Source organism: Lissotriton helveticus, chromosome 7, assembly GCF_964261635.1.
Source record: "Lissotriton helveticus chromosome 7, aLisHel1.1, whole genome shotgun sequence".
NCBI lineage: Eukaryota > Metazoa > Chordata > Amphibia > Caudata > Salamandridae > Lissotriton > Lissotriton helveticus.
In genome coordinates, this window is record NC_136068.1 from 1,460,738,713 (window position 1) to 1,460,761,927 (window position 23,215).

A 23,215-nucleotide genomic window follows, 5' to 3' on the forward strand; every position below is an offset into this window, starting at 1 on the left:
ATATGAATTCCCTTGTAGGTTGTGGGAGCCGCTTTATGGAGTTCCGGGTTTTCGGTGAGAGTGATGACCTGGGGCCTATGGTCGCTTTCAGACCATGGGTGGATGCAAAAACAGTTCAGTTTAAACAGTAGTTCAGAATTTCAGATAGTAAAATCTAAATAAGATTTTTTTATTCTGTTCGACCAAGTCCAGTTTGGGGGTGAATCACTTGTTGTCCTTCCGTTCACTACTAGGTAGCCTGCATTATAGAATCTCGTCACGGAGAGCTCACCTAATATGTTTGGGGCTTGCTTCGGGGGTTTGGATTGAGTCAAAGCCTCAATACTATTAGTCATGTCCGGCCCTTCCGTGTCTGCTGCGATCCCCTGGAATAGATTTGTGTTGAAATCTCCCGTAAAGATGCGGTCCGAATTGGGATATTCAATAGCGATGTCGTTCATGATTTCGGACAATCGGACCAGGTGGTCTTTTTTTGTACGGGTGCAGGGATTAATATACACATTGACAAGGAGAATTGGACGCTGCCTCCCACAGGGGTTGATTTTAACCCCAAGTAACCAGTCTTCTTTGAGGGGGATTTGGTTGAGAGCGCCTTTTAGATTGTTTGTGATGTATGTGGACAGGCCGCCTTTGGAATGGCAAAATCGGTTGTCCCTGAGAGCTGGTTTCCAGAACTCGATGTATCCTTCTATGGGACAGCCCTCTGTCGCCCAAGTTTCCTGTAGGGCGACTGCTGTATATTTGCACAGAAAAGCCATAGTGTCTTCGTTTGAAATTTTTTGGTGAAGTCCACTGATATTCCACGAGCACAGTGAGAATGGAGACTGTTCCTGCTTGGTGTGTCTTCTGTGCCATGTATCTGCTGCTGAAATGGGTTTTCTAGCGGAATTGTGTATTTCTGTAATTATTTCCCCCGCTGGCGGTCAGTTTGAATGTTTTGATGACAGGATTGCTGGCAGCCACCCCCAGCTGTAATTGGATTCTTCATTGACCCCAACTTTTTCGGGCCCTTTTGATTTGACGTCGGCCCCTGAGGCATTTTTTAAGACCGAGTAGGGTCTTGCGCCTCCTGTTATTTTAGATGTTGACAGGTAGCTGGGTGAAGTCTGCCTTGTTAACAGGGAGGTGGGATACCCGGGGGTGGAATAAGGATACACTCTAATTCCCCAGTTCCGCAGCGTCGGCTTCTGTTCAAGAAAAGCTCCTACCCAGCTGGGTGATGAGAAAGTCACCACAGTGGCCTCAGAGGGTTGATTTCCTCGGGGGGAGAGGAATTCGATGGATTCAATATTGTTCGTGGCCAGTCCAGCTAGACCCGGGATTCCTTCTGCTAATTTTAGCAGATTGGATCTGTTGAGAATGTCGTGCCGACATTTTGATATATATTCGGGGGCCAGTAGAATCTGATGGCAAGGTGGATCGGTATTGGTTGACTCCGGAACACCTATAGGCTTAATCTTGGAATTTTCGACTGTCCTGTCTAGTTTGGTTTCATATAACTGTTGTGACAGTCGTTGTGAAGCCCTCGTCAAGTGTAAATTTTGACTGGTCGCACCTTTAGAGTCGTTGCAGATGGTTTTAGAGTAATTGATTCTTGGCTTTGTGTTTTCTTTTCCCGGGGAAGTGTGAGCCATCAATGGACTGGGGTTTTCTGGTGTCATCTCAGGTGTCATCGTAGGCCCTGTTGCACTTGCCGTATCTGAGCTCACCCTTAAGAATTCTGTGTGATCCCTGCCCACGGCTATTTCAGGAGCCATTGTTTGTTTGCTTCGGACCTTTGGGCTGTTTGCAGATTCTTGGGTGGGTTTTTCCGGAGTGACCCCCTTGAGGGTGGTTGTTTGCTCTGCGGCACTGTTTATGACGGTAGATCTTTTGTTTTAAACTTTTTTAAAGATAGGGAAGAGTTCCTGGTGGGCGGTGTTGGAGTTTATCCTTAGTTTATTTCTGGCTTTGCGCTGGCGTTTACGCTCTCTTTTGCTGCGTGGTAAAGATGGCCCCGGATGGGCCACCGCTGTTAAGTCACTTTGAGAAAGGGGGCTGTGTGTTTGCACAGGCTCGAGATGATCTTGCCTGGTAGTGGGTCCAGTTGGTGGCGATGGCGGGCGGTTTTCTGCCGTTAAGTTTAATTTTGAGTGGGCACTCTGAGTGTGGCCGTTCAGCTTCAATTGGCCAGTGGTTGTTCCTATGTTTGGAGCCTCACCTTCTTTTAGGTTTATGTTCTGCTTAGTAGGAGGTTCAATAGGTTTCAAGCGATCTTGCTGTGAGGGGGATGGCGGTTTGGTAGGAACGTTTCCTCCTCTCAACAACTTTACTTCCCTTATGACTGTGGTTAGACATTCTGGGAGAAGAGAAAGAGAATCTATAATTGGGGAACAACAGCAGGTTGATTCGGCGAGGTTCGTGGAGGCTTGCGCCCGTAAAATTAGGGCATTGAGTTTATCTAATTTACTGTCGATCCCAGACGTGAATAGGGCCAGGGTATTTAATAGGTCGACCTGCACTTCAAGTTTTATTGAATGGTAATTAAGTGCGTTAACTGTTTGCTGCAGGGTTTGTAAAAGTTGTGGCCAAGCACTGGTCCCGGTGTTTTCTTCAGTGTTTTGTTTTTCGTTTGGTTTCGGACTGGACCTGGGTGAATTCTCAGACGTCTTGAAAAAAAAAAGACAGGTCCGTCATAAACTGATCGTTCTGGGCAGGCAATGCTGGCTGGCTTTGCTGTGTATCCTTTGTGTGTCCAGGTGGCAAGAAAATCATGTACGGGGGGCTCAGAGCTGGTGGTGCTATTGTGAAGGTTGTTGTTTGTGAGATTGGGGATTGTTGACTGCTATTAGAGTACTCGGGGTTGGCTTGCCTGTGAATTTGTGCCGTCGTTGTTTGATGAAGGGAGGCCACAAGAGGCGTAGTCGTGGCCGCTGCATTAGTTGCCGTGGGTTGAGGCGGCATTGCTTGGGCCTCAGTTGGGCACATAGTGTTCTCCAGTTGGGTTTGATGCGCTTGAGAGGGCAAGTGGACCTCTACTGGAGACACTGAAAGCTTGTCCAATGGGAGCTGGTCAAGTTGAAAGTTTTTGCTATTTTGGACGTTACAGGAGGACCCAAACATGAAAACCTCTGGTGGCTCGATTGCCCTTGCGGTATTAGGTGCCCAATGGTGCGCCGGGGCCAAGTTATGCGACCCGGATTGGGCCAAGGTAATCGAGCCTAGTTGCGCCAGAGGAGTGGTGGTTGATGCCTCCGAAGACTGCGCTCTTGGTTGGGGGCATTCCACGAACTTAGATGACGTTTTTTTGAAGAAGTCCTGTATGCGTAGCGGTTTTTGTGTGTTTAAAATGTGGCTGGCATTGACCGAGACCTCTGCGGCGTCGGGTTTTGTGGCTTTCCTTCTTTTGGGTGCTGTGTACTTTCTCACTTTTCCTGATCTCATTGTCCCCGAAGGCTTTGGGCTGGGGCTCTTCTTGTTTCTCTCGGCCCAACACCAGTGGTATTTGTCACGGCTTTATTACAGCAGCAATTTTTTCAGAATTATAGCTTCTGGTTTCTAGCTTTCTGGGATTGTGTGCAGGTTTGAGCGTTGGGTATGAGGCGTTAGGCGTTAGGCATTAGAGCGTCTGTGTTGGTATGTGGCACCCCCCTGCTCACCACGTTAGTGGGACACAGCCAGTCTCCGACAATAAGCTCTCTCTTACGTTATAACGGCTATTATGGCTATTGTAGGACTGTTTAACCGGGTGTACGATGGAGCTCAGACAGAGCTCAATCCGGCTCAATCCAGCTGGCGTCGGGTGGTAAACCGCTATTAATTTATTATTAAGTTAGTTTTGTTAATGTAATTATTTGTTGTTTGTAGACTTTAGCTACGGGGGTGCAGTGCTACGGGCGTGGCTGGGCTAGGCTGGGCTTGGCTGGACTCTACACCTCCTCTTCCATATGCTGGACTTCAATCACCATCCTCTGCCGTTGCTTCAGCCCCCGCTTTCACCACCTGATCCCAGACCCCTCATGCAACTAGGGGGGGACCCTTGAGAGCCCCGGTTACAATCTTAGGGCGGCGTGTATTGTCTGGTGGGCGTTGGCGTTGGCGCTAAACACTATTTCCCAGTCAGCTGCCGCAGTGCTCTGCTAGCCACAAGCAGCGCCACTCGGAGAATCAGTGCGCTCCCCGCGACACCCCCCGCGGCTCTCACCAGTTCTCTACCGCAGCGGAAGCAGGTCTCGCGCTCATCACTCGCCTCCGGTGTCGGCTCGCGGTTCCCTGCTCTCGGCTTCGCTGTAGACCGCTGTGGGTATCGTCACTCGTGGCTCGTCGCATGGGAGCAGCCGCCGCCGCTGTGGCTTTCTCTTTTTAGCCTTGCTCATGGCGTCTGCGGAGGAAGCTGCAGCTGCGGTTTAACTGTGGGTCTCGGGCCGCTCTCAAACCACTCTCGCTCCGCACCACTGTAGCTCCGTTCTGCTGCTGTCTGCTCGCTGCTCGCTGCTCTCTGGCTGCTCTCTAGCGCCACTCGCTTCAGGCTGTGTCCCGCTAGGCGCCTGAGGAGTTCTTGTAGTTAGTCATTCAAAAAGTAATTTGTTTGGAAGCAAAGACAGCTAAACTTTTGAAAACATTTGAAAAACCATTATATGTGTTACATACACCTTAAAATTCACCAGTTCTATCGTTATTCAAAATACAAACATCCATCCCATCTCTCCAACTCCAGGACATTCTATCTTACTGAGGCATAATTTCTAGGGAAACGTCAGAGGTTGAGAAGGAAAAAAGTCCATCCAGCTTTCTGAGATGTGTCAAACCATGGGAACCCTTAGGACAGTTGATGCAAAGAGCTGGTGGGCACATTCTATGAGACTGGGAAAACTCATTTAACTATTATGCAACTTTGTAAACGTTTACGGCGCAAAATATATAATTAAGAAGTATAATTTTAAGTATATATTTTTAAAATGTTTTAGTTTGTGGACAATGGCATTTGAAGAATGCAAGGAGAGCATAATGGCAGTTCCCATTCACTGTTAAGATTAGGCATGCATGTCATACATTTTGTCATTCTGCCCTCTGTATCACATACTATTGTCAATTTAAAAACAAAAGTAATAAAATATGATGCAAACTAACAATGATACAATGAGTGCAAATAAGCCACAATCTGCACACAAAATCAAACTCAAACTGAAGAAGACGTTTGAAAGATAAGCTGACATTGTTATTTATTGGATTTGGTGCCTTGTTTGCGATATGGACAATCTGATACGACATCATTATTAATAAATATTTTCCTTGTCAGAAAACTTCAAACGGTCCATCTGTACCTAGTAGCAGGTTGGCTTTGAGCACACCTTTAAGATTATAAAATGGAGGCTATTTGCTTGCAGATGCTGAACCTTTCTCGCCGACAGCCACTGTCGTTCCAGCCTGCTGAGTTCATTTCCACACAGTCTTCGTTTCCGAACTTGTTGTCTGGTTGGACATTCTGCCAAAAACTTTGAAATAAAAGTACTATTTAACAGAAAAGACATTGATGTAATGATTTATACATTAGTTAAATTGTTATGCCCACCACAGCACTTATCTTGAGACAATGGATAAGACCACGCAGGTCATTGCCACCCATCAATGTGGTTGACTGCATTAGGATACTGCCCAATGTGAACATCCATTAAAAGTAGTCCCCTTTGGTGCCAGAAGTAATGGCCAACGTGTCCTGTTTTTAAATATATTTGTTTTACTTTTGCAAACTTTTACCATCAGTGAAGGCTCCCTACACAGTGCCACTCGCCACTGCTTAGAGTGCACCTCATCCCGCAGGCTTGGTGGCCATCTTTGAAAAAAATGTTTCTCATACTTTACTATTCTGTACCATTGCAACATGTTCTTTTCGAAACGTCAACCATCTTGCAAAGGTAAAGAATGATAAAGTACGGACTAAAAGCATTCCAAGATGGCTGCTGTTAGATCTGGCTCTTTCAGCACGTTCATCCCCAGACTTTCTGCTTTTTGGCCTACTGTTTTAGACACTTTCTTGTTAGTTTTAGGACTCTGGGCACTCTACTACCTTTGATCAGGGCTTAAGAGCAAATCCACTCTCTGTAAATTGTGTTTGCGGATTGGTGATTCCTTGATTGGCATATTTTATTTACTGGGAAGTCTCTAGTTCAGTGCAGTGTGTTTGCCCAGGGTCTGCTAGTCGGCTTGCAGCACTGATTGTGCCACCCCCTTGAACAGCCTGTAAATGTAACTCAGACCTGCCATTGCAGTGTCTGTGTGTAGTCTAGTACTACCATGTCGACCTGGCAAGTGCACCCACCTGCCAGGCCCTACCCTTCCACTTTCTTACATGTGAGTCACCCCTAAGATAGGCCCAAGATATCCATGTGGGCAGGGTGCAGTGTATGTGAAAGGTAGGACATGTCCTGATGTGTGTAACATGTCCTGATAGCGAACTACAGTGAATTTTGTTTTTCACTATTGAAAGGCTATAAGCCTGTTTAGATTATATTTGTCTCTCTCAATCTTTACCTCAAAATCTATTATCCTCTTCTATTGAACCTATCGTCATCTCTGGACAAGCCCCAATTATAACTGACCTTCACTTGTTCCCTCCACATCCCAGGTCCTCCTGTTGGCGTTTCAATAACTCTCTTCTTCTTGACCCTCTTTTCTCTTCCTCTTTCATCACTTTTGCGAATTAAATTTTCGACCTTAACAGTGACCCCACTTCTTCCCCCCATATATTATGACTCTTTAAGGCTACCGCAAGAGGTTTCATCATAGACTTTTTTTTTTTTTTAAAAGAAACATTTTCTTCATAAGGCTACCCTGGCATATATTAAGGGCTTAGAACATAAATTCTATACTTCATCGGCGGATTCGGTACTACCAGCTCTGATACATGCCAAATTAACTTTTAATAAACTACAACTGACATACTTCTCTGTAGTAGTGCTCGTTACTACGGTGGTCAAATTAAAGTCGGCAAACTCTTAGCGAACTATCTCAAAACACGTAAAGACCGTACTCTGATTGACTCTATTTATTCTTCAGATGGTTCTCTCCTTGACAAAGATCAGGACATTCTTAGTAGCAGGGTATGCTCAGGGTCAGACTGATATGCATATGGCCATGTCTGAACTGGGGTGGCGGAGTGAGCTAAAGAACGGTGATGGATTAAACCCAGATCAGTTGACTGGGGGTGAGTGTTTGTAATGTCAACGCTCCGTCCATCATCACCTTTGTTTTGTCTTTAAACAAAATTACTTCCCTTTCCAAATCCTTAGCGGCCATTTCTGTTGATGCTGAAAAAGTATTTGATAGTGTTGAATGGCCCTTTTTATTTGCATCTTTGAAATGGCATGGCTTTGGTCCCAAATTGATCTCACTTATTTCCTTATTAAAATCTGCCCCAGAGCCTCAGTACTAGTCAATGGTTATGTTTCATCCTATTTTCCTCTTCAACGTGGAGTCTGTCAAGGCTGCTCCCTTTCCCCCCTTCTTTTTGTCTTAGCTCTTAACCCTTCTTATCCTCAATCCGTAATAATAATGATTCTATATCTGTGTTTTCTTATGGTGACCAGCATTTAAAACTTTATGCTTACGCAGATGACATCCTACTTTTTATTTCTGCTCCTATTCCCACTTTATTACATGAATTCACTTCCTTTTCCCTTGTCTCTGGATATAAAATCAATTCAGATAAAACAGAAATTCTACCTCTCACTAAATGTTGCCTCCCACATTCCTTTTCTTCCACTGGTTTTGCATGGAGTGGTTCTAAAATCAAATATTTAGGTATGTGGTTCTCCAACTCCATCGCCTCTTTCAATAAATTAAATGACGGCGGTCTTGTCTGGGCTTGACAAACTTCTTTCCTCCTGGAATCTTCTCTTTCTTTCGTGGTGGGGTCGGTTAGACTCAATTAAGATGATGATTACCCCTAGTTTGATTTATGCTCATTCCATGCTTCCCGTCCATATTCCTGCCTGTTATTTTAAACAAAGTTATTCCCACCTCTCTAAATTTCACTGGAAGAACAACAGAGACAGGATTTCTTTATCTTTTCTTCGCAAGACAAGATCTAATGGAGGTGTAAACTCTCTTGATTTTTGCCTTCATCATAAACCATTCTGCCTTCGCCAGGCCTCGAAATGGCTCTTTTCCGAACCTTCCCCTTTCACTCCCCTTTGGCTTTCTATTGAACGAGCCTTATTATTACCCTTCTCTTTAAAGGAAGTTCTAGCCTTTTTTGCCAAAAACCCTCACACCTCTCTCCCCTTGTTTAAACACACCTGTTCCTTATTGAAGCCTTTGACCCAACCAAAGTTTTTTCTAGAGAAAACTTTTTAAATTTTCCTATTTGGCATAATTCCCTTATTACTATCAATAACAGACCCATCTTTTGGAAGTCCTGGAGATTACAAGGTATATTTTGGGTTAAAAACCTTTTTGATGGCCTGTCTCCATTCTCCTTTCCCCAATTTCAAGCTACATTTCAATTTCCCTGCTTCTTCCCACTGAAATTCACTGTTCTTATGGCTGTCATTCTTGATACTTTTTATTCTCTTCCCTATTCCTATCTTCCCTCTGTTCAAAATTCTTTTCTCAAGATCCTTCTCATTCTACCCAAAGCTTTTTTTTTATCTATAAACACTTCTCAGCTCCTAATCCAGAGTGTACTTAATCTAAATTGGAACTTTCATGGGAATCTGACCTGGGTTGTGAATGGACCATCATCTTCTGGGACTGACTTTGGTCCAGTTCTCTCAAAATCTCTTGTTCTGATTCTCTTACTCAATCTATATTTTTCCTCTACTATAGACTTTATCTTACCCCTAATCTATAGCTAGATTTTCTCATTCTACTGATACAAACTGTTGGACCTGTGGTTCTGCTAATTCTGATCTTCTACACCTTCTCTTCCTTTGCTTTTCGGTTTCTAACTTTTGGGGGGAAATTTGGTCCTATATTTCTCGCATGTTTAATATTTTCATTCCTTATTACATTTCTCTTTTTTTCTCTGAGAGTCTATCTGATTTCTTAGATCTTCCATCCCACAAACATGGTCTCTTTGACCTTATGCTTGCTTTAGCTTTCCAACACATCACTCTCAACTGGAAAACACTTACAAAACTTTCTATCCAACACTGGTGGAATAGTCTTTGCCATTTTCACTGACTTGATATTGCTTTTGCCTCGTCCTGCATGCCAATGGTTAATAGAGATTTCTTATGGTTACCTCTTACTACTTATTTAGACACTCTAGAGTTAACAGATAACTCTCTTTAAATGCTGAAAACGTTAAACCTCCTTGAATGTTTATCTTCTCTGTTCCTTGCTTTCTACTTTTATTGGTTTATGATATTTATTAGTTTGATTAGGATTATCTCTCACATTCCTTTGTAAAAATGCGTTTTCTCATTGTATCAATTCGTAGGAGTTTCCACGTCACCTCCTCCTTTCTCTCCCTTCCCTTCCCCATCCCTCCCCTTATTTCCTTAAAATTTAAACAGCTTTCTCTTCTGTTTTTTTACTAGCCATTTTTTCGTTATGTTTCTATTTTAATATGCGTTACTTTGTATTGCTGGTCTTCTGTATTTCTTGTTATTATTCGAATAAAGCTTTTAAACTTCAAAAAGAAATGCTATCTGCCCCATAGGTTAGAATGTGACTTTATTTATAACATCTTTTAAACATAGCTTCCCGTTGGGACCAGATAGGAAAGTGGAGTTTGGTATGCCTGAACTCAGAATATAAAGATATATCTTTTAGTGAGGATGATTTTTATATCCCGGGTTTTAAACTAACACTTTTTAGAAAGTGGGTACTTTCTTGCTTAGCCATCCAGTCTGCCTCTACTAGGTTTGTGTATTGACTGTCTGATGTTGGAGTGATAGGGGCTGGGGATGTACATTCACTGTAGACAGCCACGGTTGGGGTTGAGGTGTGTCCTGCCTCTCCTGCATGAGTCAGGGCTGTGCTGAATAGACCTGGGATGCATTTAGAGTAGGGGGAGGAGATTTCCTTATTTACCTGAGTTGGCTTGGTATGCCTTACACAATGCTGTCTCCACCTCTTGCCGGGCAGCTGCACCAGAGAGGACAGAACAGATTTGGACAGAGCACAGAGCCTCTCTGACTATTAATGTTAAGACCCAAACTTCTAAACTTTAGATTACATCTGGAATTCAAGAGGAATCTCTGCCAAGGAGAAGATCTGGGAAAACTGAAGGAGAAGTACTGCCCCCTTGCAGTGTGCTATTTGGGGTTGGGCTGCAGTGGCTGTTTCTGCCAAGGAGAGTATAAAGCCTTTGCTGTGTGCTTTGTCTCCTGCTCGAGGAAGATCTGCAAGGGCTTGAAGTAGAGCTTGCCTCCTATTTTGAAGTCTCAGGGTTACAAAGACTTCACCACCAGCTCCCCTGGACTTCCTTGCTGGGAGTTCTGATCCGCCAGGAGGTACCTATTGCTGAATTTAGCCTCTAGAGGTTGTTCCTCTTTTTGTGAGCTGGAAAAGAAATGCAACTTCAAGAAGCGCGACGCCTCTACACCTGTTTCCGATGCATTATCGAAAAAAATGATGCAGCGCCTGCCGCAACTCGAGAAATCGCTACATGCCATATTGTGTGCCACGTCTGCAAGAACGCCGGGCCCGCATGAAAAAACGACGCAACATCTCCTCACACAGTAAGAAACCAATGCATCATCTCTCTGCACAGAAAGAAATCAGCGCATCACCGCCCTTATGTGGCAGTAAGGCACCAAAGCATCATCTCCACTGGGCGTAAGGAACCAATGCATCTCCTTCCCAGCGGCAGTTTTTCTTTATGATTTTGATGCATCTACTTTGTGTTGAAAGTGTCACAACTATATTTTGCTATGGACAGAACTGTTTCTACCTTTTGAAAGTCATGTTTTGATTACCATATTGTGGATTTTGTTTGGTTTAGATAAAGATTACCTAATATCCTAAACCATTTGTAGTATTTTCACTGTATTACTGTATGTGTGCACAAATGCTTTACACACTGCCTCTGAGATAAGCCTCTCTATTCATGCCAAGCTACCAAGGGGGTGTGCAGGGATTACTTTAGGAGTGTATCCCCCTTACCCTGACTAGGAAGTAGGGTCCCTACTTGGAAAAAGGTGCAAACCCTTCCCAACTAGAGACGCCCACTTCTAACTGCATCTGATATAAGCCTCTCTACTCATGCCAAGCTACCAAGGGTGTGAGAAGAGATTATTTTAGAAGTGTATCCCCCTTACCCTGACTAAGAAGAAGGGTCCCTACCTGGACAAAGGTGCAAACCCTTCCCTGAGGCGGAAAGCCGGGAGCCGATAATCTGTTGCGAATTTGAACTATTTGAGTGTCACAGTAACTTGTTGTGTTTTTTACCTGCACTTTGTTCTGGGGCTCTGCTATTCCTTTCAGACACCCGCGCAGCGGAGTTTAGCGCTGCCGCGGGACGAAAAAGTCCTTTGCTGCCATTACTGGCGAGACCACAGGCCACGCCCCCTTCCCGAGGCCACGCCCCCTGACTACCGTATTTAGGGCGCTGATTCACTAGCGTCACTAGCGTCACTAGATGCTTTGAACTCCTGAGGCGGAAAGCCAGGAGCCGACAATCTGTTGCGAATTTTAACTATTTGAGTGTCACAGTAACTTGTTGTGTTTTTTACCTACACTTTGTTCTGGGGCTCTGCTATTCCTTTCAGACACCCGCGCAGCGGAATTTAGCGCTGCCGCGGGACGAAAAAGTCCTTTGCCGCCATTACTGGCGAGACCACAGGCCATGCCCCCTTCCCGAGGCCACGCCCCTTCCGGCCCTTCCCCTTATGAGATAAAATGTGTATCTTCCGGAAGCGCAGCGCACGAGCGCAGCGGGAGCGCCGTTTGCGCGCCAAACGCGCGCCAAAGGGAAGCCCGTCTGCGCCCGTCCGCGCCTGGCTGGGTCCAGGGCCCTCAGACTCTGGAGGAGTGACTACCTACACACCTGACCGTTTACGGTCCTTACGTCCACCTGTTAAACACACCTGCGTAATACTATCTAACCTTAGGGAAAATAGTATCGCATGTCGTGCATGTAACTTTCATCTCGATACTCCGCAACGTTGTGGCCAGCAGCCCAGACCCAAAGATCACAAAACAACTCGCTCTTGGCTACTTGGCAGTCTCAACTGCAGGTCGCTCTGTAAACACAAAAGGGACCTTTTCGACCTTTTGTCCGACAACTCCCTCGACGCCCTCTTTCTTACCGAGACGTGGCTACACGCTAGCTCTGGCCCAGACATCGCCGAAGCCCTACCATCCGATTACGCCATCATTCATCAAGACCGAATCTCCGGGATCGGAGGCGGGATTGCAGTCATTTTTAGAAAAACGCTGCAATGCTTTTTGGAGCCCATTCCTCTTCCTGCAAGTGAGGCTGCTCTTTTCAAACTTCAACTTCACCCAACTTTCACTTTTACTGGCCTTCTGATTTACCGCCCGCCCGGCCCCTCTCTTCCTTGGGCCACTCAACTAGTGGACTGGATTGCCTCGGTAAGGGTGAATTATAACCATCTATCCATTCTAGGAGATCTAAACATTCACTTCGACGATCCTGCTAACAAACCTAGCACTAATTTAATTCATGACCTTGCCGCCATGAATCTCATCTTATGGAACTCAGGTCCTACTCACAAAAGGGACACCTTTTGGACCCCATCTTTTCCAGCCTTCCCCAGCTACAGTGCCAGCAGGTTCTGCCCTTAGATTGGTCAGACCATTTTTTAATAAAATTCCATCTGGGAGATCACTTAGCTGTCAGCCCTTCCAATAGGACGGCTAAATCCCTCAAAAGAAACTGGAAAAATCTGGACATTAATCGCCTCATGTCCATTCTAAGCCAGAATATCCCAGAGGAATCATTAAACACCGTGTCGTGTTTTGGCAGCTCCTGAGTTAGCGTTTAGCACAGCTACACGGTCTTTTCTGTTAACTTGACCAAAACGAACGGGGGCCATTTTGAATCCCTCTGACTTCCGTTTCCTATGAACATGCTGCCTCGTGGTCAGTGTGCCCTTTTGTCCTTTCTCGATACCCATGGTCACTAGTCTGCTCGGCAACAGGCTATTTTTAGTACTGGTCAAGCGCACATGCGCATTACGCACCAATTGGTCACTCTTCAGGAATGTTCATGCTAACTGACCAGTGCTGTTGAAACTCCTCCCACATGTTGGCTGTGTTCCAAAAATGACCTTATATGTACCTAAAATGTGTAACTTGTAACCGCCTATCTTTTTATTGCTATTAAACCATATAAAAGAGGTCGCGCACCGATGTTCGGTGTGCTACTTCTTACATTGCCGAAGGGTGCTGTAGGAATGTATCACCACCCCATGGGGTCTTAATAAACTTGTCTTTTACCTTTTCCAGTGTCCGTGCCAACTTCTATACTAAGGTGTTCGAGAGTTTAGCACCGTATGTAGGCCTGATTTGAACCCAACACCACAATTGGCGACCACGAAGGGACTCATCGGCGACTCGGATGCCCGAAGGAGAGGTCGTGACGAAGGTTAGGAAACTCGCCATGGACGCGATCGCTGCCATTGAGTGACCCGAGTCTCGGCACCCACGGTGTGTTTTCCCTTCCTTCCGATCTGACCTTCCAGGTGGCGCCGGTCCTCGACTGAGATTCTGATCTTGGATTGTCGTGATGTGCCGTTTTGGCTGATTTGACCACAGAACTTGGCAGTTGGACTTTGGACGTTTGAAAATATTTGGTAAGCTTTTGAGTGGTGAAGTAGTCTACTGACACTTACTGTGGCTTTTTGAAACTTTGAATTTGAATTTGAATTTGTTAGCTAACGTTTTGAATTTTTGAATTTGAATTTGAATATGTGAAGTGCACCTCACATAGGCAGGCATGTAGGGATATTTCTCTGATTTATTTGATTTGAACAGTGCACCGTGTTAGGTGGCATTTTTGTAGTATCACGTTTTCGTGGTACTTTTTGAAACATGCCTGTTTTTAGCACACTCCGTAGGATGTGCTGTTTTGAAAACGGTACCAATTATCGATTAAGTGCAAAACAGCCGGCTCCCCCAGAGGGGACTCCAAATCGTGAAATGTATGTCAAATTCGGTATTCCACCAATAATGTATAGTACATTATGGCATAAGTATACTAAAACTGATCGTGAATTACAGTGGCCACTATATGGGTCGTTTGACCTTCGAAAGGTACAGTATGTAGAGCAGTGTTTGTTTCAGCGAAGGTCTAGACAAGATATGTTTGATTGTGTGCGTATGTGGGAGAAAGAGGTGCGTGAACGAGCGAAGCGTGAGGAAGCCTTGGCGGAGAAAGTGCAGCGGAAGGCTGCACGTGACAAAGCTTTACAGCTACAGGAGAAGGAATTACAGGAAAAGAAAGAGAGGGAGAGACGAGAACGAAATTTACAGGTTAATGGTCAATTCCCTATCAGGCGTCCTTTTTATCCAGTCCTTACTAATGAAACGGATGATTTTTCATTACTAGATCGGTGTCCGCCTCCGTATGTCGTACCTACGGCTCCGAACGAGGACTCGGACGAGGATAGTGATCGAACACAGCGTACCAGGTTACATGCGGAACGAGCTGCGGAATTACGTTCATTTGCACGAAAATTAAATACTAATGCTGTTACTGTTTCTGACGTTACTGAACAAATGGAACAGTGGCCTGATAAAGAACGACTGTATTTTTTAGATCATTTTGGAGATGAAGTTGTTGAGCGGTATAGAAAATATTCTCTCGAGTTAGAACCAAAGGAGATATCCAAGGGTCGTGAGAATTTTCGTAAAGGTCTTTTTGTTCTTTCAGATGCGGACGACTTCTTCAAACGTTTGATTGAACTGCGTAATGAGGCGACACAACTACGGGAGTTGGAAAAGTCGAAGAATTCGTCTACGTCCGGAGCGACGGGGATATCCAAAGAATGCCCTATCTTTGAAACAGATAAGATCGCTGCGATTAATGTTAGACCTATGCGAGAAGCTGCGCCTTTATATGTCCCTCATAAAGGGGATGGCACAGATGATGATAAGAGATCAAAAGACGCGAAAGGGTATTTTGTATATAACTGGGTTTATACGCCTTGGAATAGAGCAGATGTTATGGCACTGAAGAATGCGTTACCTGATCCCCGTAAAAATCCTGCGGCTTTCTATGAAAATGTTGAAAGTGCAATTTCTTCGTGTATCATGACGTTAGTTGATATTGATCTATTTTTCGGGTTGATATTGCCCCCTGACATGTGGAGAGCGATTCGTAGGTTTGATGACCTCACGACTCTCGGGGCCACTTGGAAAGATCTTGTTCAGGCTGATTTAGATAGAGAACCAGCATGTAAGCCGTGTCAATTAATATTAGACCTTCCAGGGGCCATACTAACAAAACTAAAGACTCTTGCTCCCGCTAAAAAGATTGATTGGACTATATTAGCCTCTTGTAAGCAGAAAGCGGATGAATCAGTTTCCGATTTTTTCTCTCGCTTCGAGGAAGCGTTCCATGATTACAGTGGTCAATTATTGACAGAAGATACTGGCAGGCATTTATTTGTTGATAAGTATGTGGCTAATCTCCTACCGGAGATTGCGAAACGATTGAAAACGAGTGAAAGTTCATGGACCACAGCGACCCCAGTTTCTTTATTGACTATGGCTCAATATTATGAAAGACAGGAATTGGAGGCGAAAGAAAGTAGTGAAAAGAAGGCGAAGGAATTGAAAACGAAGGTAATGTTAGCTCAGGTTCAGGCTACGAGAGGGAACACTAGAGGGGGACGAGGATCGTACAGTAATGCTCCTCCCCCTCGTTCTGACATTTCTGTGAATCAATGTGCATACTGCAAACAGTTTGGGCATTGGATTGCAGACTGTCCGGTGTTTCGAGAGCAGCGTAATTTGAGGGGGCGAGGAAGTGGAAGGTCTAGAAGTTATTATGGAGGGTCAAGAGGAGGTTATGGCACGAATGATCGTGGGGGATATGGAGCGAGGGGTCGTGGTCAGTCAGATTATAATACGTTTGATAATCGCAATCAATATCAGATAAATGAGGGTGGTCCTGCTGAACTACGGGATGAGCATTACGCATAGGATTGCGTAGGATGGGGTGTGGAATCGGTTGAGGTACCAGTTGATCAGAGGGGTCCATACATAGAAGCACATGTTCTGGGTTCCACTGATCAATTTCTGGTCGATACAGGAGCTACTCGTAGCGCTTTGTCCAAATACTTGGTTCCAAGGGCTCCCCTGTCTGGCGAGGTAATTACAGCAATAGGGTTCGATGGAACACCTACTTCTAGCCCATTGTCTCAACCAGTTGCATTTCATGTCGATAAATTTGCTGCCCCTTGTCCCTTTTTGTTGTCTCCAAATACACCAGATAATATTATGGGACTCGACATGTTAAAACACTTTCGAGCTACTATTCGCTGTGCCCCAGAAGGAGTGCGAGTTGTGCTGAATGAGAATTACCCAGACTTTGAGCGAGTGTGTTTTCTCCATGAATCTGAAGTATTGGCCTCCTTACCAAAAACGTTGTGGGCCACTTCTGACACGGATGTAGGACGAATGATAATTCCTCCAGTGCGTATTACTGTAAAGGAGGGAGTATCTCTGCCACGTGTCCCGCAATATAAGATTTCTAGAGAAGGTGAACTTGCTTTAATACACATTGTAAATGATTTGATTTTGGCAGGAGTAGTCGAGGAAGTTCCTTACAATGTTTGCAATAGTCCAATTTTACCGATCCTTAAGAGAGATACAGATGCTAAGGTTTACCGTTTCATTATTGATTTGAGGGAAATAAACAAGATAGTAGTGCCTCAGTACCCGGTGGTGTCTGACATCACCACATTGCTTACGTTGGTTCCACCGACGGCAACTACTTTTACAGTCATTGATTTGAAGAATGCCTTCTTTTCGATCCCGGTACATCCTGACAGTCGATATCTATTCGGCTTTACATTAAATAATAAATCGTACAGATTCTGTCAAGTTCCTCAAGGCTATACTGAAAGTCCTAGCATTTATAGTCAAGCATTAAAAAGACAGCTTGATTCCTTTGACTTTCAAGAGGGAGTGGTTCTCATTCAATATGTAGACGATATCTTACTTGCTGCAGACACGCCAGAACAATGTGAAAAGAGTACCTTTTCCTTGCTTTCCTTCCTGGCCAAGCATAATCATAAAGTCTCGAAGAAAAAGCTACAATATTGTAGACCAAAGGTGACCTACCTCGGTCATCTTTTGTCTAAGGAGGGCCGTGCATTGACACCAGATCGGATTCAAGCAATATTAGATACCCCAGTCCCTCGCACTCAGAAAGATGTTCGCGCTTTTATAGGTTTGACGTCTTTTTGTAGGCAATGGATATTGGGTTTTTCACATATCGTTAAACCATTGTTAGTATTGTTGTCTAAAGATACACCGATTCCCATTGAATGAACGGATGAATGTCAGAATGCTTTTGAACAATTGAGACAAGCTCTTTGTTCTGCACCAGTGTTAGGTACACCTGATTATACGAAGATTTTCACATTATATGTACACGAGAAGGATGGGTGTGCATTGTCAATGTTAGTGCAGACACACGGAGACAAACAGAGGCCTTGTGCATACTTCTCGGCGGTACTCGACCCTGTGGCTCGAGGATTGCCTGGATGTTTTCGAGCAGTTGCAGCAACAGCAGTTGCGATACGACAAAGTGAGGGAATAGTTTTGTCACACAAATTGTTGGTGCTAGTTCCCCATGCAGTAGATGCGTTACTGAATCAAACGAAAACACAGCATCTAACTAGTGCCCGTCTGACAGGATATGAGCTAACGTTGTTGGCGCCGCACATCACACTAAAACGATGTGCAACACTAAATCCTGCTACTTTATTGCCGGACCCTGTTGCTGAGACCCAGAAGGAAGAACAACATGATTGTGTTTTTCTGACTGAGGAACAGACAAAGGGTCGTATCGATTTACAGGATACGCCATTTCCAGATGTAGATGGGGAACTGTGGGTTGATGGGTCATGTGTGAGGTTACCAGATGGTACGACTTCCGCAGCTTATGCGATCACGACACTTAAGACTGTGGTAGAAGCAGCACGGATACCCCAAAAATCAGCTCAAGCGGCTGAGTTAATAGCCTTAACGAAGGCATGTGAGTTAAGTGCTGGACTATGTGTGAACATTTACACGGATAGTCGTTACGCTTTTGGAGTAGTGCATGATTTTGGCCTACTTTGGAAGGAACGAGGATTCCTGACTTCACACGGAGTACACATCATGCATGGAGAATTGGTACGCGATCTCCTGAATGCACTGTTATGCCCAAAGAAAGTTGCAATAGTCAAGTGCAGCGCACATAAAAAGGTGACGGACAAAATAGGACAGGGCAATGCCTTTGCAGACCGCATTGCGAGAGAGACCGCTATGCTGCACAATAATTTCCCCATGTATGTGGTGAAGTCACAAGCTGAGCGGTGGCATGATGCTAGAGAAGAAATACTCGATATACAGAAGTCAGCATCAGAGGCAGAACTTGTGAAATGGGCCACCGAGGGAGTACTGGATGATGAGGGTTGCTGGCGTAGTAAAGATATGGAGAGATGGAAACTACCCATGGCCTATTTACAAACAATGGTGCAAATGACACATGGACTGGCACACATTGGAGCTCTTGCAATTACTAAATTGCTTACACGAGTTTGGGAAAATGCTGACATTGCTAGCACTGCTAAGAGAGTAGTACAGACCTGTCTGATATGTTTGCAGCACAATCCTGGACAAGGGACTCATACTCCTAAAGGTGGGTTTGTTCCACCTACTGCACCATTCGAAGTACTACAAATGGATTACATCCAGCTGGAACGCTGTAATAATCTCAAGTATGTCCTAGTAGTGGTGTGTGCCTTCAGCAAATGGATTGAGGCTTACCCTACGAAAGACAATACAGCATTGACAACAGCTAAGGTGCTACTCAAGGAGTACTTCCCGCGCTACGGTGTTTGTAAACTTATGTGGAGTGATAATGGCCCTCATTTCATTGGAAAAGTAGTGGAATATGTCCTGAAAGGATTGGGAATCAAACAACGATTCCATGCTGTCTTTCATCCGCAATCAGCAGGTTTAGTAGAACGATACAATGCAACTCTGAAGCTGAAGCTAGCAAAGATAGTGGCATCGACATCTCTGAAATGGCCGGACGCTTTGCCTCTGGCATTGCTGTCCATTCGATCAGTGCCCCATTCTCGGTCTGGCCTCACACCCTATGAAGTGGTGTTTGGAAGGCCTATGAATATCTGGGGAGTTCCAAAACCTCGTTTGATACATGATATGCCTTGTATAATGATGAACGATTATCTGGCACGATTAACAAATGATTTGCTTTCTATTCATCAACAGGTTCGAGAGGCGCTCCCTGATAACTCCACTGGTGAGGCTCACGATCTTCGTCCTGGGGACCACGTGATGGTCAAAATCTTTGAGCGATCCAGCAGTTTGGAACCGAGATGGCATGGCCCTGAGCAAGTGCTGCTGGCTACACGAACTGCTGTGAGAGTCACCAATAAGAAGCGGTGGATTCATTCAACGCACTGCCGACGTGTCTCTCCGGATCTGGTGAGCCCTGTGGTGCTATCCGACTACAGAAAGATTTTGGATACAGAAAAGAGCCCAGCTGTCACGCCTGATGAATTGGAGGGAGCCTTCCCGGACCACGTTGTTTCTGATAAAGTGAAGTACAATCTACGCCCCAGGAAATAAGATTTCTTTTGTGCTCTTTTTGAAACTGGTTGGTGACCGCTCTGAGGTTTGTGAAACGGAAGCCGGGAATATCAAGGGGGGGGGATCAGTTCTGCCCAGTGTAGCGACACCCGTCTTGAATCCCGGAGAACAAATCAACGGCAGCCTCGGTTCAGAACCATCGTTTTATTTTTTCCCGCGTAGTGTTGTTTTTGAAGAAGTATTGTTTTATGAACTATGGCCTCTCCTTCGACACGAAAGAGGAGAATTCTTGGTGCTGTTTTGTTTGTCTTGACCGTAGTGGCGATCGCAGTATTAGCGTGGACTATAGAACTGTTGTTTCCTGTACGAGAACATTTACTGCCCACCACTCCAAGCCCGTCTGAACATTTTCATTTCACTCTGCCTTTTCACGAAGAAAGGCATAGGCAGACTTATTTGAATAACAGTTTTATTAAGATTTTGCATCATACTCATAACATGACCAATACGTCCAATTGTTGGGTATGTGGAATGTTGCCCGGACACCAGAAGAAAGGAGGAACACCACTCATTCCTCTCCCGTTTTCTCATAATGGTTCTTGTCATGCTTGGTACACTCTTCTTTTTACTCTGCGATGGCCAACGAAAGGTGGATTACTTTTTCGGTTGAATAAAATATGCTATAACGATAAAGATGGCTATCCACACGCTGAAGGAACTAAATTCGAATGGGAAGAATATCGTCCGGACAATGTTTCTACACCTCGTGTATATACGAATCAAAGACTTATAAATGTGACGAACTCGCATATAATAACCGTTATCGATACAAAAGCAGATTTGTGTATTAGAAATAAAGGTACAATCCCTGTAGGCCGCAGTGAATGTAATATTACACTTACCTTTGATACGCCAACTGGAATTGCATTTGTAGCTTCACGTAACACATATTTCATTTGTGGAAATAAGGGATACCATCGTCTACCATTGGGTTGGTTAGGAACGTGTTATGTAGCATTTGTATTACCACCTGTGTTTATTGCTCCTCCCATGTATCATAATGATTATGTTTTGTACCATGATTTCATATTGAATAGAGTGAAACGAACAATAGATCTTGATGAAATAGACCAGACTGATACCACTTTACAACAATATGTAGATTTCAATCTGGGGTTATTTTCATTCGTGGGAGCTGCATTAAATAGCAGGAAGATAAGGCGGCTTACACGTGTAGTGGAAGCCGTTGCCAATGAAACTGCCTCTGCTTTAGGGAATATTACTGAGGAATTACAAATTACCAGAATTGTAGCGCTCCAGAATCGAATGGTTCTAGATGTGATACTAGCTGATAGGGGTGGAGCATGCCGCGTCATCGGAAGTAGTTGTTGCGTGTACGTACCGGATAACTCACCTTCTGTATATGATTCAATTACAAAATTACATAAGATAGCTGCTGAGATCCACCCAGAAAATGGAACATGGACCTTTTCTGGTTGGTTCTGGACCCTGCTTAGTACTTGGGGTTGGAAATTATTAACGATTCTCTGTGTTTTTATTGGAATACTATTTTTTCTTTGTCTATGTATTCAATGTGGCCCTACATTATGTTCTGTATGTATCACAGCCTGTATTCCGTCCAAACGAGCTATTGTTAAGCAAGAGAAACTGATCAATGATGAAGTATTGAAAATAATGGCTATTAACATTGAGGATGAACATTCTGACTATGTCCACTATGAGGTAGCTTTTGCTAAACGCTAAAAGGGCCGTCTGTCGTGTTTTGGCAGCTCCTGAGTTAGCGTTTAGCACAGCTACACGGTCTTTTCTGTTAACTTGACCAAAACGAACGGGGGCCATTTTGAATCCCTCTGACTTCCGTTTCCTATGAACATGCTGCCTCGTGGTCAGTGTGCCCTTTTGTCCTTTCTCGATACCCATGGTCACTAGTCTGCTCGGCAACAGGCTATTTTTAGTACTGGTCAAGCGCACATGCGCATTACGCACCAATTGGTCACTCTTCAGGAATGTTCATGCTAACTGACCAGTGCTGTTGAAACTCCTCCCACATGTTGGCTGTGTTCCAAAAATGACCTTATATGTACCTAAAATGTGTAACTTGTAACCGCCTATCTTTTTATTGCTATTAAACCATATAAAAGAGGTCGCGCACCGATGTTCGGTGTGCTACTTCTTACATTGCCGAAGGGTGCTGTAGGAATGTATCACCACCCCATGGGGTCTTAATAAACTTGTCTTTTACCTTTTCCAGTGTCCGTGCCAACTTCTATACTAAGGTGTTCGAGAGTTTAGCACCGTATGTAGGCCTGATTTGAACCCAACACCACAACCGGAGACATCGAAATGGCAGCCACTAACATCAATAAATGGCTCCTAGATGCTTTAGACATCTGCTTGCCCCTAGCTCACAAAAAAACCACTTCCCACAATCCACCTGCCCCGTGGTACAACGAGCACCTGAAAGCCTCAAAATCTAAATGTAAACGACTAGAACGCCTGTGAAGGAAGGATTACTCCCCGGCTGCCAGCTTACACTACAAAAGTGAGCTTAAGCTCTACCATAAAGCCTGCAATAAGGCAAGATCTAACTATGTCACTCAATCCATATCTGAAGCCACTAACAAATCTAAAATTCTTTTCAATCTTGTAAAAGAGCTTGCAGGCGCAAATACTTCTTCCAAACCTCCCCCCCTTAACAGTCTCCAGTGTGAGGAACTGGCAAAATATTTCACTTCTAAGATTGAGAACATCCATCAAGACATAACAAAACAACAGCTAGCTCATTCTACCAGTATGCAAAACCTCAGATTTGATACAGATGTCATCCTGGTCCAACCTCATCTGTCCCACGCGCCACTTATTTCTTGGCCTGAGATAGATGTCCAAGGTCTACGGGACATCCTAGGGAAGGTCAAATCTGGATCGCCAGTGGACCCTCTCCCGATCTCCATACTTAGACTCCTGGACACTCCTCTCCTTGCTGTGCTATGCCAAATCTTAAACCTATCCCTTTCCAAGCCCACGGTCCCGTCATCTTGGAAACATGCCATGGTCTCCTCCCTCCTTAAGAAACCAGCGGCCGACCCCAAGATCTTGGCAAATTTTCGTCCAATATCCCTCCTGCCAGCACTCTCTAAAATCTTGGAAAAGCATGTTCATGAACATCTCACCAAGTTCACGGAGGCAAACAACATCTTGCACCCCTCCCAATCTGGTTTCCGCACAGGATTCTCGACGGAAACCACATTACTTGGAGTTGTGAAAAATCTTCGACATTTTGTCGATATGGGTAACTCTGCCGCGCTGATTCTTTTAGACCTCAGCGCGGCGTTTGATACCATCTCCCATAACACTCTGCTCGCTTCCCTCTCCAATATGGGCATAAGAGGAAAGGCACTAGACTGGAAAGCATCCTTCCTGATGCTCAGGACATTTCAAATCTCCTCCAGTAATGCGGCATCTAAAGTCC

The 23,215-nt window shown here is 44.7% G+C and overlaps 1 protein-coding gene across 1 annotated transcript in view; it reads right to left on the minus strand.

Annotated features, from left to right (window-relative positions):
* Positions 1–4,879: 4,879 nt before the first annotated feature.
* The window catches only part of LOC144767471 (CD209 antigen-like protein C), a 165,179-nt gene continuing 146,843 nt past the window's right edge, over positions 4,880–23,215 (minus strand). The window contains exon 6 of the mRNA XM_078650888.1: positions 4,880–5,474. Coding sequence (XP_078507014.1) covers positions 5,339–5,474 — 136 coding nt within the window. The 3' untranslated portion in view covers positions 4,880–5,338. The remainder of the gene's footprint in view (positions 5,475–23,215) is intronic.